Genomic DNA, 14,659 nt, shown 5'->3' with positions numbered 1-14,659 from the left:
ATCTCACAGCCCAGTCGGGCTGGATTTTTTCAGAAGATATAACGTTAAAGGTGCAACGGTTTTAATGCTTCTTTCGTGAAATTCTCACGTTCATATCATTGAGTTCCTTGGAGCAGCAGTGTTTGGATAGTAACGGATAGTAACGGCAAGACTTATTGGCGTGACCTGAAGTGTGTCACTACCGTCCATATTCAGTGATATACCCTCTTTGCACCGTCGAAGGAAAAGAAATGAGGATTTATCAAATAGACAACTGTATTTTCATCTGTTTCTTGGTAAGTAGTTTGTCGTTTAATTTCTGAGGGGAACTGAGTGAAACTGAGGATGTGCCTTACTAAAAGATCATTTAAAACTGGAGGTTCGATTATTTGAATGTGAAAATTATTTTAGGTCTTCCTAACGATCTCATTTGCGACGTTAAACCCTGGTAGCTGAATATTTCAGTCTAAACTGCTTCTACTTTTTTAAAATAATATCTTACACACTTGAGCCTTTTAGTCACAAGCTGTAACATGTTTTATAGCTTGATTGAAATGATTTTATTTCACAGGTTGATCAAGCGATTGCTGCTCTGGTTTGCCAAGAGGCCCAAATTACCGTGAAATTACCAGATGATAATATCACCTGTGTGAGTTGCCCAAAATGCCCTCCAGGATCAGGTACTACAGCCCTTTGCGGTAGTACAGTGCCATACAATGCCTCCATCGAGTGTAAAGTTTGCATGCCTGAGCATTATTCTGATTCATTCTCCTCAGAGAGTTGCAAGCCTTGTTCTGCATGCATGCCAGATGAAGTCATTGTAGCAAAATGCACTAAAATTTCCAACACACGTTGTAGCTGCAAGCCTTGCCCAGTGGGGTATTACCGTAATCAAACTTTGTCCAAATGCCTTCCTTGCTCGGAATGTTGCTTGAATGCGATGGATGTTGTTCCACAGTGTGTCAGTCAAGGCATGCCACATGTTCAAACATGTAGTTACTACAAGAGTAAACGCTGTAGGTCTAAGTGCTGGTTTGACGAGATGACAGTTAAAAAGCATGGCGGCAAGCAGAGCTGTTTGCCTTGCCCAATTTGTTCAAGTGAACTTGGCCTTACCAAGCCTTGTGGAGGTTTTCTTTACGATGAGGTGGTTCCCAAGTGTGAACATCCCACCTTGGGGAAAACATTTGTTAATCAACAAGGGATCTTGCAGTCTTGCAAACACTGTTTACCTGGACAAGAAGTCATTGTCAACTGTTCGGGCAAATCTGATACCATTTGTGGTGGTTGTAAGCCAGGTTTCTATTTTAATGACCTATCGAAGAGTTGTGAGGAGTGCTTTTGGTGCTGTAGCTATAGTGACAGAAAACAGATAAAGAAGTGTATCAGAGGAGGAATGTTATTTGCAGAGTTTTATCACACATCTCTACCAACACAGCTTCTTTCATCGCTGCATGTAAATATGCAGTCTGCTCAAGTTAACCAAGAACAGGGATGTCTTAAGGGATTCTTGAAGATTGATAAATCATCGCTATCTGTAATTGCAATGACACTTGTCGTCTTAGCTTTAAAGTTGATTTTTCAGAAAAAAAAGGATTGTGGACAAAAGGAGAAGAGCCTTGATGTTACCAATGATGACACAATAGTGTCCATGCTACCAATGAAAGAGCATCTCTGTGAAACTATACAAACTGTTCCAACTTCATCTACAAGTGAGTTAAACTAAATAATTTGTGCTATAACTGTTCTATTTGGTATATCACGCTTTCTCTAAAATTCTCAGTTGGGTTGCCTGAAAAGAAAATTCTTAATCTGCTTGTTGATGTCTTTATCCTTCCTTTGTAAAGTCCATCACCCTTAGCTGCCTCTTGGATTTGCAAACTGTTGTTTTGTGAACAAGTTTTGAACCGACCTCTTGTTAACCGCGCGGCCATGGGCCGAGCGCGGTTCATGGTTTACCCGTGGGTTTTTTTAACCGCGCGGCCATGGGCCGAGCGCGGTTCATGGTTTACCCGTGGTTTTTTAACCGCGCGGCCATGGGCCGAGCGCGGTTCATGGTTTACCCGTGGTTTTTAACCGCGCGGCCATGGGCCGAGCGCGGTTCATGGTTTACCCGTGGGTTTTTTTAACCGCGTGGCCATGGGCCGAGCGCGGTTCATGGTTTACCCGTGGGTTTTTTTAACCGCGCGGCCATGGGCCGAGCGCGGTTCATGGTTTACCCGTGGTTTTTTAACCGCGCGGCCATGGGCCGAGCGCGGTTCATGGTTTACCCGTGGTTTTTTAACCGCGCGGCCATGGGCCGAGCGCGGTTCATGGTTTACCCGTGGTTTTTAACCGCGCGGCCATGGGCCGAGCGCGGTTCATGGTTTACCGTGGTTTTTTTTAACCGCGCGGCCATGGGCCGAGCGCGGTTCATGGTTTACCCGTGGTTTTTTTAACCGCGCGGCCATGGGCCGAGCGCGGTTCATGGTTTACCCGTGGTTTTTTTTTTTCGACTTCGGTGCGAGCAGACCCAAGCTTCCACTCGGCCAAATTTTGAGTCACGCAACCTGTGATGTTTACTCGCCAAAAGCTGTTGAAACAATAAATCTCATCTTTCGCGGGAATAAATTAAAAACCCAGCGCTCGTCAAAAATTATATTTTTTCACCAGAAATTTAGCTCGGAACATATACATATTTATATTTGTTTGAATCGTCGATGAAATGACCTTTTCCGGATATTTTTTCCTTCGGGGTCAACCGAAACCTCAGATTACAAAATCACGCCGAACCCACATGTTGCAAAAAAATCTCTTCAAAACCCTGACTTCGAAGCGATATAACACTTCAGCGTTAATAGCTACCACACATCGGCAGGCAGTAAATCTATTCCTTAACAATCCAGCTTTATCGTGTTAAAATTTCAGCGAAATCGAACAAAACCAGAATTAATTCGAATTTTTTGTGACCTCACTTCCCAGACTTGTCCTAACCAAGGAAGCAACGGTCGCCCATAGCAACCGAAAAACACGAACACAACAAAGCCGACGTTTCGGCCAAAAAACTCCACAATTATCGCCTGAGAGTTTAAACTTGAATGGGAACATCTTTTTCAAACCTTTTTCAACTGATTTAGACGAAAGACTGGCCTCGGCGGGTTACAAAAACGACAAAGAGAAAAAACAGAACAAGACAGCAGAACAAGCCGATAATATTTCATCGCGTGGCTTTCGACACGAAAACGAAAATACAGCTTACTTCGGGATAAATTCAGCCTTAGAAGCCAGCAACCGGTCCCAAATTACTTTCTGTATCCTTACAAATGTCCTGATTTCCATCTCCGAAAGATTTTGCCCCAATTTTGAGCAAATAAACATTTCGCCAGCGGCGACCGCCATTACGGTGGCTTGCATACTAAATTAGCTAACTTAACAACATTCTCCCGAGGGGGGGGGATACGACAAATTTGGTGAGAATCGAAAGTAACGCCAATTTTCTGTCACGTTTTCAATCTGTGGTCACTGGAGTGACCAAAATCGATACATCGGTCGGGATAGGGTTTTTTTATGACTTGTGTGACTATTTGCTAGCCCTTTACTCGTGGAAAATACCAATTAAATTTAATCATGACTTTTAAGAAAGAAAGCTGTTGTTAATAGTGTTATTATTGTGTCGTTGATATCGTTCATGCCCATACATATCCCGAAGAAAGTTCTAGATTAAGACCATTAAGTCATCGGAGATTTGTCAACGGCTACCACTGATGGTGCAATAATACATTTTGTGTTGATCAAGTGATGTGATGTCTACAGTAAGAAAAGAATCATCAATGACTGCTTTGGAATGTGCTCTGCGTTCCGAGGGTAGTGCTAAGCGAACAGTTAAATTTTAAAAGCGCGGTTATAAGATCTAACAGATCTTCTTGCTTTTTTCGACTTCGGTGCGAGCAGACCCAAGCTTCCACTCGGCCAAATTTTGAGTCACGCAACCTGTGATGTTTACTCGCCAAAAGCTGTTGAAACAATAAATCTCATCTTTCGCGGGAATAAATTAAAAACCCAGCGCTCGTCAAAAATTATATTTTTTCACCAGAAATTTATCTCGGAACGTATGCATATTTATATTTGTTTGAATCGTCGATGAAATGACCTTTTCCGGATATTTTTTCCTTCGGGGTCAACCGAAACCTCAGATTACAAAATCACGCCGAACCCACATGTTGCAAAAAAATCTCTTCAAAACCCTGACTTCGAAGCGATATAACACTTCAGCGTTAATAGCTACCACACATCGGCAGGCGGTAAATCTATTCCTTAACAATCCAGCTTTATCGTGTTAAAATTTCAGCGAAATCGAACAAAACCAGAATTAATTCGAATTTTTTGTGACCTCACTTCCCAGACTTGTCCTAACAAAGGAAGCAACGGTCGCCCATAGCAACCGAAACACACGAACATAACAAAGCCGACGTTTCGGCCAAAAAACTCCACAATTATCGCCTGAGAGTTTAAACTTGAATGGGAACATCTTTTTCAAACCTTTTTCAACTGATTTAGACGAAAGACTGGCCTCGACGGGCTACAAAAACGACAAAGAGAAAAAACAGAACAAGACAGCAGAACAAGCCGATAATATTTCATCGCGTGGCTTTCGACACGAAAACGAAAATACAGCTTACTTCTGGATAAATTCAGCCTTAGAAGCCAGCAACCGGTCCCAAATTACTTTCTGTATCCTTACAAATGTCCTGATTTCCATCTCCGAAAGATTTTGCCCCAATTTTGAGCAAATAAACATTTCGCCAGCGGCGACCGCCATTACGGTGGCTTGCATACTAAATTAGCTAACTTAACAAAATTCTCCCGAGGGGGGGGATACGACAAATTTGGTGAGAATCAAAAGTAACGCCAATTTTCTGTCACGTTTTCAATCTGTGGTCACTGGAGTGACCAAAATCGATACATCGGTCGGGATAGGGTTTTTTTATGACTTGTGTGACTACTTTGCTAGCCCTTTACTCGTGGAAAACACCAATTAAATTTAATCATGACTTTTAAGAAAGAAAGCTGTTGTTAATAGTGTTATTATTGTGTCGTTGATATCGTTCATGCCCATACATATCCCGAAGAAAGTTCTAGATTAAGACCATTAAGTCATCGGAGATTTGTCAACGGCTACCACTGATGGTGCAATAATACAGTTTGTGTTGATCAAGTGATGTGATGTCTACAGTAAGAAAAGAATCATCAATGACTGCTTTGGAATGTGCACTGCGTTCCGACGGTAGTGCTAAGCGAACAGTTAAATTTTAAAAGCGCGGTTATAAGATCTAACAGATCTTCTTGTTTTTTCGCAGTTTTGTCTGCGACCAGACCCACGCTTCCCCTCGGCCAAATTTTTAGTCACGCAACCTGTGATGTTTACTCGCCAAAAGCTGTTGAAACATTAATAAATCTCATCTCCGATACTGACTTTCGCGGGAAAAAATTAAAAACCCAGCGTTCGTCAAAAATTATATTTTTTCAGCAGAAATTTAGCTCGGAACATATACATATTTATATTCCTTTGAATCGTCGATGAAATGACCTTTTCCGGATATTTTTTCCTTCGGGGTCAACCGAAACCTCCGATTACAAAATCACGCCGAACCAACACGTTGCAAAAAAATCTCTTCAAAACCCTGACTTCGAAGCGATATAACACTTCAGCGTTAATAGTTACCACACATCGGCAGACGGTAAATCTATTCCTTAACAATCCAGCTTTATCGTGTTAAAATTTCAGCGAAATCGAACAAAACCAGAATTAATTCGAATTTTTTTGTGACCTCACTCCCCAGACTTGTCCTAACAAAGGAAGCAACGGTCGCCCATAGCAACCGAAAAACACGAACATAACAAAGCCGACGTTTCGGCCAAAAAACTCCACAATTATCGCCTGAGAGTTTAAACTTGAATGGGAACATCTTTTTCAAACCTTTTTCAACTGATTTAGACGAAAGACTGGCCTCGGCGGGCTACAAAAACGACAAAGAGAAAAAACAGAACAAGACAGCAGAACAAGCCGATAATATTTCATCGCGTGGCTTTCGACACGAAAACGAAAATACAGCTTACTTCTGGATAAATTCAGCCTTAGAAGCCAGCAACCGGTCCCAAATTACTTTCTGTATCCTTACAAATGTCCTGATTTCCATCTCCGAAAGATTTTGCCCCAATTTTGAGCAAATAAACATTTCGCCAGCGGCGACCGCCATTACGGTGGCTTGCATACTAAATTAGCTAACTTAACAAAATTCTCCCGAGGGGGGGATACGACAAATTTGGTGAGAATCAAAAGTAACGCCAATTTTCTGTCACGTTTTCAATCTGTGGTCACTGGAGTGACCAAAATCGATACATCGGTCGGGATGGGTTTTTTTTTTATAAGACTTGTGTGACTACTTTGCTAGCCCTTTACTCGTGGAAAACACCAATTAAATTTAATCATGACTTTTAAGAAAGCTGTTGTTAATAGTGTTATTATTGTGTCTTTCATATCGTTCATGCCCATACATATCCCGAAGAAAGTTCTAGATTAGGACCATTACGTCATCGGAGATTTGTGAACGGCTACCACTGATGGTGCAATAATACAGTTTGTGTTGATCAAGTGATGTGATGTCTACAGTAAGAAAAGAATCATCAATGACTGCTTTGGAATGTGCACTGCGTTCCGACGGTAGTGCTAAGCAAACAGTTAAATTTTAAAAGCGCGGTTATAAGATCTAACAGATCTTCTTGTAAGTTCGATGATTCATATTCATTGGTGCAGGATATTGATGATGTATTAATATTACACTTCTTAGATACCAAGGATGTGGAGTCAGAATACCCTATACAACATAATCCTGGCCATGTATTATTTGAGAAGACAGGAGTTGAACTTATTTCTCCTAACAAGAATAAGTCTAACCTTCAGCATGTGCCATGTGATTTGTTTTTACAAGCCATATCAGACTACTTGGATATGCCTGGTTTACTTGAAGATGGTGAGTTGCCTCTTAGCCATATAATAAAGTTTACTTCAAGTACCAAGTTGGATGCACCCCTCAAGGTTCAGATACCACATGGTGCAAATATCGTGCTTTCAAGAAAGAAATGGAAAATCATCCTCAAGGAGTTTTTAAATAACAAATGGATTGTTGTAAGTGATGTTGAGGGGCATGGGATAGAAAATTTCATCACAGAAAGTAACCATGTCAGTTTTGAGACAGATCACTTCTCAACATTTGCAGTTGTTGGATATTGTGATAAGAATTCTTTGTCAGCATTTAAAAGGATGAAAGTTATGGCATTCTGCAGTGAGACTGGAGTTGGCAAAGACCTTGTTGTGAGGCTGTACTGTTTTGATGATTGTGAATGGTCCTTTGAGGTAAGCTTTTGAGAACAGAAAGCTAAATACATTGTAAATCTAGCTTTCACACCTGTGTGGCACAGTACGTCTAAATGAAATATATCTCATTTGATGGTATGTGCTGCTCTTAAACTATATAAAACATTGCAAAAGACCTTACTTTCACAGGCATGATAAAAATCAAGCACATGTAGATCAAAGATGTAGGTGTTAAAATCTGGACTGTCTAAGAAAATTTGTGTTACTTTGGGTATCAAAAAATTATAAATTTTGTAAACCACCAAGTAACAAAGATAGCATGTATTATGACACTGTGGCTGGCTGCCAGGCCACTTCACAACTTCCAGTGACGTAACATACAAATGAACAACGGTCAGGAGTGATTCGGAAGATTATTTTGTTTTGCAAAGGAGGAAGGCAGTGTAGTTTGGTACTTGTAAATAGCTGTTATTGCTGACTCATTTGTCATTCTCTCTCAACCACAGAGGCTAATGAAAAAGGAGCAGGAGAAAGGAGGAAAGCTCATGTCCTCAATTGAATCTTTTGATTTTTCTGTCACTTGTGAAGAAGATGTGAAAATAGTTGTCAAGGATGTTGATGGTCGGGAGATAGGAAGCAGTTGCCCAATGGTATTGTATAGAAAATGTTTTGTGTCCAATGAACAACTATATAACATTCAGCAGGGAGCACTTCCTAACTAACTTGCAACAGTCTTTTTATTAGTCAGTGTTTGTTTAGGGAAAGCCATAGTAAAGTAAAAGAACATAGTAAAAGCACTTATATATTCTTTTAGATTGTCCTCTGTACTAAAGGCTCATGCTGCGGTCTAGGTTTTAGCAGTGTTGGAAACTAAATTTTGACAGCACTCGCCATTCAGGCGAGTCACTCTCAAAATTCATTTGTCAGTGTAGTTTTCGCTTGTATTGCCCAGAAAGATGCCTCCCCTCCCCCTAAAAATCTCCACAATCATTCACAAATCATGCATTTTTCGGTATCAATCACAAATGCCCAGCTTCAGTGCCATTTTGCATTGAGCTTTCTTGTTCTGGTCCATTTACCACACACCTCATTAGGATCGTGGATTGATTTTACTGTTTATCCTCATTTTTATCAGCAACTTTTGACACTCCTTGTAAATTTTCCTCATTAATGATTTCTGTTGTTTTAACTGAAGAACAGCTTAATGAACAGCTGGCACTATCGAATTCACATGTCCCTAGAATCAGGACATTTGGGCAAATTATTTGGGCATCTCAGAAGATAAAAAAGGTAAAAAAGCAACGATAAGTTCTCATTCAGAGATATTCTTACCAAAATGGCGAATATAAAAGGAGGGTTATCAATATATAAGCTTAACTAATTTCCCAAAAATGAAAATCGTACTTGCCAAACAGGTGAGCGATGGATGATTTATACTCCCCTGATGCTTTTCACACTCGCACTGGCGAGTGGGCAAACTCTAATTACCAACCCTGGTTTTAGGTCACATCCAGTTTTGGGTGTTTGAAGGGAACCTTATTCAAATGTGTCCTTTTTTCTGCCTTTGTCTAGAAATTCAGCTACACATCATTGTGGAACTCATTCCATCTAATTCCCCAGTGTGATCTAACGTTCAATACCACAAGTTTTGAAGGGAACAGCACCTTCTTTGTCACAATTGTGTTAACCCAGTCTTCTAGCCAAACTGTGATGTATGCCAGTACTGCTATCAAACAGGTAAATTAGCTTGTTTCATATGATTAATGACTGCCAATTTACTAAATATTAACTTGTTTCATTGAATAATGACTGCCAATTTACTAAATATTAACTTGTTTCATATGATTAATCACTGCCAATTTAGCTGTACATGCTGTGTATTTGTAATTAATAAGTATCACTAATTATGTATAAGATCAAAGATGATAACGTAACCTTTACATTTTAAATATAACCTTTTTTGTTTCAGGATCCAACTTTGTGCATGAAGCTAAATGTGATCCCGAATATGATAAATGGTGAGTTGCCACTAAGAGTGCCATGCTGTTAAATGCTGTTAAAGGAATCAAAGACATGAGTACATAATTTGAGTTGGTCTATAGTCTTCTGCTTTCATTATGTTGAAAGTTATAAATAAAATGCCACTAAATAGAATGAGGATATGACAAAAAATGTTGGAAAGATGTTAATTAATCAGAGACACTAGTGTCTTTCTTACTATTACCTTTTCAATCTCAACATTTTCATATAACATCCAAGGTTAAGTAGTTTTGTCACGATTGTGAATTGTGTAAGTAGCCAAACCACTGTGCTAAGTAGTATGAATCACAATCAAAATGTAAAAAAAACTATATTTTATGTGACAAATTTGTTCCAGGAAGAAAATAACATAACCATTTCTGACAAGAATTCATGACCACCTCCAATAAAGTTCATTAAGCCCCTAGCACCAGGTGTTCACTGATTTTCCTTTCATTGGTCACTCATGCACATAATCTAAACTGACAGCCTACTGTTTCATTACTAGTATTTCTTTTTTCAGAAGGGGGTCATAACTCAGATATGAATGGTACAACTCCCAACCTTGAGGAGCAAAAACAAGAAGCCATCACCAACGTCATTATTCAGTTGTAGTTAAGTCATCTGTATAGATTGTATAGTTCCTCCTAAATCTTGACAAACAAATAGCAACCTTCCTAATAATACAGTAAAAACCAGCGTGTAAGAACCTACATTTTTTGAAGTCTGGCTAAATAGGTTCTTGTATTTTGGGGCACTTATTGGCAATTTCGGCTAAGTAGGTTCTTAATTTCTACGAAGGAGATGTAGTTGTTAATTACCAGAAAAATGAATAAACTTGGGTTTCATCCTTAATTAAATTTACAGCATTTATTCACAACTGTATTATGATAAGTCTAACATAACTGTGTATATGTAGTGTTGTCGCTATAAAAAGCTGTAACCTCCATTTAGGGACCAGCTTGATCTTACTTGGCTAAACAGGTTCTTACATTTTTGGGTTTTTAGATGGAAAATTCCTGCCAGCAGGTTCTTAAACCTCTTGGTTCTTAAATGTGGGTTCTTACATGTGGGTTCTTACTATAGTAATAGAAGGTATTGATTTGCTGGGTTCACTCACAAACCCTTTGAGTTCAATTTGTGTGACACTAAAAGTATTAAAGGAAGAAATTTATGTAGCACTTAAATTTCAGTTCTTAAAAATTAATCATTCTACTCCTTTTTTAGTATTTTTTTTTCAGATGTTGTTTGTTGATTTTACTTCTAAACTATTAATTCTACAGATTACCAGTTCTGCAGAGATTTAATTACACAGCCTGTCAGAAAAAAGTATACAAATCACTATCCTTTTAATCCACAATGTGTACATCTCCCCTACCTTTATGAGATTCTGCAAGCTACCATTTTCACTTGAAAAAAAATCTATTAAGGAAACAGGTGTCAGAAAACAGACAAGCAGACACTTAGTAGGCCATTTTTATCAATGGGAGCTTTATTGCCAGATCTCTGTTTAAACAAAGTGACTAAAGCTATGCTGACATCATGGTATCTGCTAGTTCAACAAACTCATAAAAAACCCGAAGTGAAAGAACTTCTTCAATGCTTATGAGTGTACATTAACAAAACAATACAAAGACTCCCCTGGCATTAGAAAATCTATTTTTTTTGTTATTTTCTCTCTGCAATTCCCAAATACTTTTGAACCAAAATTTTTGCAGCCTCTTGATTTCCACGTGACTGCTGCAAAATGTAGATGAAAATATTCAAAATGTTCCCTTTTTTTGGAATCATCGTTAACAATTGGTCAATTGCCTCTGCTGGGTGTTGAAAAGATTTCAGAAATGCTTTATCATTAGCAGTTAAGATGTTGTACTGATAAAGGTAGGCACATATAGATGACAGATCATCAATATTTTCAATTAGATCCACGTGACAGCTACGCAAGGCTTCTCTGTCCAGTGTTGGCATTCCAGTTACTGTTATTTGGGAAACAAAAAGCACAGCTGTCAAATACGTTTAATTTATTTGGAGGGGGGTATATAAAAATTCAACATGTCCATGGGCTATCATAAATAGATATTAAATTTTGCATTAGTTATCAAGTCAAACTTAAAAGACCCTTTTCATGGTGGTAATCAGTCGAGTATGAATTGTTAGGAGGCTCTCCACGATTTGGATTTTTCTGATAGTCTTGCTTTGACATATTGCCTCAGCTAGCCAACTAAGGTTCATAAAGAATATTTTTCACCCCGTTAATACAGCCACCTCGTTATTAGCGCCACTTTATTCTGGCCTGAAAAAAGCTTAGTCAGTCACTTTCTTTCTGTGTAGAACCTCTTTGATACGGCCACCCATTAATACAGCCAGATTTTTGTGGCCCATTGGTGACTGGATTAACGGGTCCCACTGTACTTGTAAAGTGGTATCAGTGAAGAGTCGGTCAATCACCTAGCCATGCTTATGGTTCTAGATTAGGGGAAAGAAAGCCATTTGTAATGACAAAATATAATGGTTATTAGTTGTACAAAATGGTGACAGAGAGGCTAACTTAACTTTACAAACCTCAAACTAACAAACATTTGGGGAAACATCTTTTGTCTTATGACAGCTAGAATGTATCATGATATACCTGAGTAGTCTTGCTGCAAAGGGTGAATAAGTGGCGTATTGGACTAAAAGTGAAGAAATTGAGTGTATATCAGTCAAGAATAACTTTCCACCATGTGTAGGGATCATGGATACATAAATTCAATAAATGTCTGTTACAAAAATGTTCTCAGTTTTATGTCAAACTGACATGTTATAAAAATTATTATACAGACAGTTTATAGTATCTTATAGTTTATACTAAAATGCAGTCCTCAATTTAAACTCGGGAAACGTACATGTATCAAAATTTCTCAACGTTTTGACATCCAAACAGCCACACTAGAATAGTGAATATAAATATGATCATCTCTTTTAAGAATAAATTATTGTAAGAATAAGGGGCCTCTTTGGTAGATGCTCTTTTCACGTGCCCACCACCTATAAACCAGAGAGAAAACCATACCTTGGTTGGAATAATAATGAGCAATTTTGCTTTTCCAGTCACTAGGGTCATCTTCACTCTGTCTTCGTGAAGTGTGTTTTGCAGCCCATTGTATTTAATGGCAAGCTTGATGCAGGCACCAGGAAAGAGTCTTTCCTCACTTCTAGCCAAAATATGTTGTACATTAAAGGTTGACAGCTGAAACATGACAAAACTTTTTAACTTTAAAAACATAACACGCTCGCTATTGGAAAAAAGGTAAATTACTTTTTACTTAAAATTAAGTAAGGTTGGTCGACCGGTCTGCATGGGCAAGTAGCTGCCACAAAAAAATTGATATTTTTTTTACTATTTCTTGTAACATCCGTTGTTGCTCTCACCTTTTAAACCATTAGTTAAATTTGCGTTTTGCAACCTGCACTAAAATAGTTCGAAGTGTCAGTGAGAACGTTGTTTTGAATTCCCTGGTAGTTTATTCTGGTCTCTTGTCCAATACATGCCGTGGCATAGTTAAGTACTCTTTGACAAAATGTAGGCATACACTTAGTTATTTTTGACATTTACTGGCACTATAAAACTTGAATTAGATGAAGCTATCTTCCAAGAGATTAATTAAGAATCAGAATTAAGAATCACGTACTCCAGCTGGACTGATTATGGAGAAATTTTCGCCACGATCCATCTCGAAGCTCACTGCTAACACATCCTTGATGGCCAATTGGTGATGATACGACACAAACGAAGACTTTGTTTCTTTTTCTTCTCCAAAAACAACAACGTTAACAGCGATTTCGGTTCCCTCGTGACCAACTGCTTCTGTTTGACTTATTTTAGCAAACACCTGGATAAATAAATGTAAATAAACATAAATATCTTAATTGACCACTCCCCCGATGGGGCATTTCGGGGCCAATGAACCCAAACGATGAAACGAGTAATGCAAATGATAACATGGTCAAAACTCAGACCAGTTAGCTATTTAGAAGCGCTGCCGAGGAGTTAAACTAGGGTCTACCGAGAACCAACTCCAGCTTCAGCGCGGGACTCGAATCCGCCACCTCCGGATTTCAAGTTCGGCGCCCTAACCATTCGGCTACGCTGCCTTCTTATGCAACAGCTTGAAACCTAGAAACAACAGACCATTTTTTGTGACTACTGCGCTTGCGCAGCAGTTACTATTGCCATCATCTGAGTTTTACGAAAGTAAGTAAGTAACAAAACAGAATATACTTCCGAGCCAATCAGTGCAACAAACATCCATCTTGTGGTCTCTCGCAAACACTTCGTATCAACGATGATTTGCTGATATAGTCATCGATGGCATACGAAGATCTTCGATCTCAGCTCTTGGAAGTATTCTTCGGAACTGAGGTGAGTTTTAATATATTACAACATTTACTTCTAACAGCTTTCATATTTTGTTTCCAACCGATCAGATTAAAGGTTGTGTGAGGATTTAGGACGAGATAAACCGCAAATTTCTATGGTACTGAGTATCGATTTCTCAACGCGTATTGTAAATAAACAACCCTTGCCGATACTCCTTAATTTTGGAAGTAGCTTCAGTCCCAGGGGTTGTAACTCGATAAAATCAGTAATCGATAATATTCGATAAAAATCGATAAAACGTAGGCAAGGATATCGAAAATCGATAACAGGATTTGTTGTGAGTAATCGATAATTATCGATTTTTCACTTACTGCTATTGATTTTATCGATAAATATCGAATATATCGATTCAAGTTTATCTTACAATTTATCGAAACAAAACCAACAAAACATATAAACAAGCTCCCAAAACCACCAATACCAACTTCCTCATGAAACGATTATCAATAAAATTTGCAACGACTTTTCTTAAGTCTCATAAAAAACAATATTTCAATACTGAATGATAAAAATTCAATGTACAGAGAACGGAAATGATATTACTATCATCCCGTTCATACAGTGGAATCCCGATTATTCGAACCTCCAAGGGGAACAGGAATTGGTGGTTTTCCGACGTCGATTTTTATCGAGTGACTACCCAGGGTTTAGCCTCGTATGAGAAAAATTGGCAAAATCGAAAAATCGCAATTCCACGTTTGTATTTAACACTAATTGAACATGAACGAAACTATTTGAGTGTTGTACCTAAATGAACTTAGCCCGCCTTTCAATTACGCCGCTTGAACCAACTAGGATTCAATGTTCTGAATAGTTTCCAGAATGCAGCTTAGCGAAACGTTTCCTCCCGCAAAAACCATATTAATTAACAACTTTGAAACTCTTCT

At 38.7% G+C, this 14,659-nt stretch overlaps 3 protein-coding genes across 4 annotated transcripts in view; 2 read left to right on the top strand and 1 right to left on the bottom strand.

The window, feature by feature from the left end:
- LOC110043481 (uncharacterized) overlaps positions 1-14,659 on the top strand; it is a 37,667-nt gene that overhangs the window by 16,550 nt on the left and 6,458 nt on the right. The gene's annotated exons all lie outside the window — the stretch shown is intronic.
- On the top strand, positions 2-12,123 carry LOC110043454 (uncharacterized). 2 transcript variants are annotated; one of them, XM_089274265.1, is made up of 8 exons: positions 2-275; positions 551-659; positions 756-1,691; positions 6,807-7,372; positions 7,840-7,983; positions 8,906-9,070; positions 9,303-9,351; positions 9,876-12,123. In XM_089274265.1, exons 1-8 carry the CDS (start codon positions 231-233, stop codon positions 9,965-9,967), a joined length of 2,106 nt encoding a protein of 701 aa, XP_089130391.1. In that variant the 5' UTR covers positions 2-230; the 3' UTR covers positions 9,968-12,123. The 2 variants fall into 2 exon arrangements, with proteins under 2 accessions (XP_089130391.1, XP_089130390.1); XM_089274264.1 differs by having other exon boundaries at positions 551-1,691.
- Positions 10,827-14,659, bottom strand: part of LOC110043452 (uncharacterized) — an 11,061-nt gene continuing 7,228 nt past the window's right edge. Inside the window, exons 3-6 of the mRNA XM_089274276.1 lie at positions 13,024-13,224; positions 12,405-12,581; positions 11,982-12,024; positions 10,827-11,328 (exon numbers count right to left, since the gene is read on the bottom strand). Of these exons, the coding sequence (XP_089130402.1) occupies positions 11,021-11,328; positions 11,982-12,024; positions 12,405-12,581; positions 13,024-13,224 (729 nt within the window). The 3' untranslated portion in view covers positions 10,827-11,020. The remainder of the gene's footprint in view (positions 11,329-11,981; positions 12,025-12,404; positions 12,582-13,023; positions 13,225-14,659) is intronic.

This window comes from Orbicella faveolata, unplaced genomic scaffold, assembly GCF_042242905.1.
Source record: "Orbicella faveolata isolate gen_17 unplaced genomic scaffold, um_ofav_v1 contig_35, whole genome shotgun sequence".
NCBI lineage: Eukaryota > Metazoa > Cnidaria > Anthozoa > Scleractinia > Merulinidae > Orbicella > Orbicella faveolata.
Note: the sequence above shows the minus strand (reverse complement) of the source record. Positions and strands in the feature narration are given on the sequence as shown.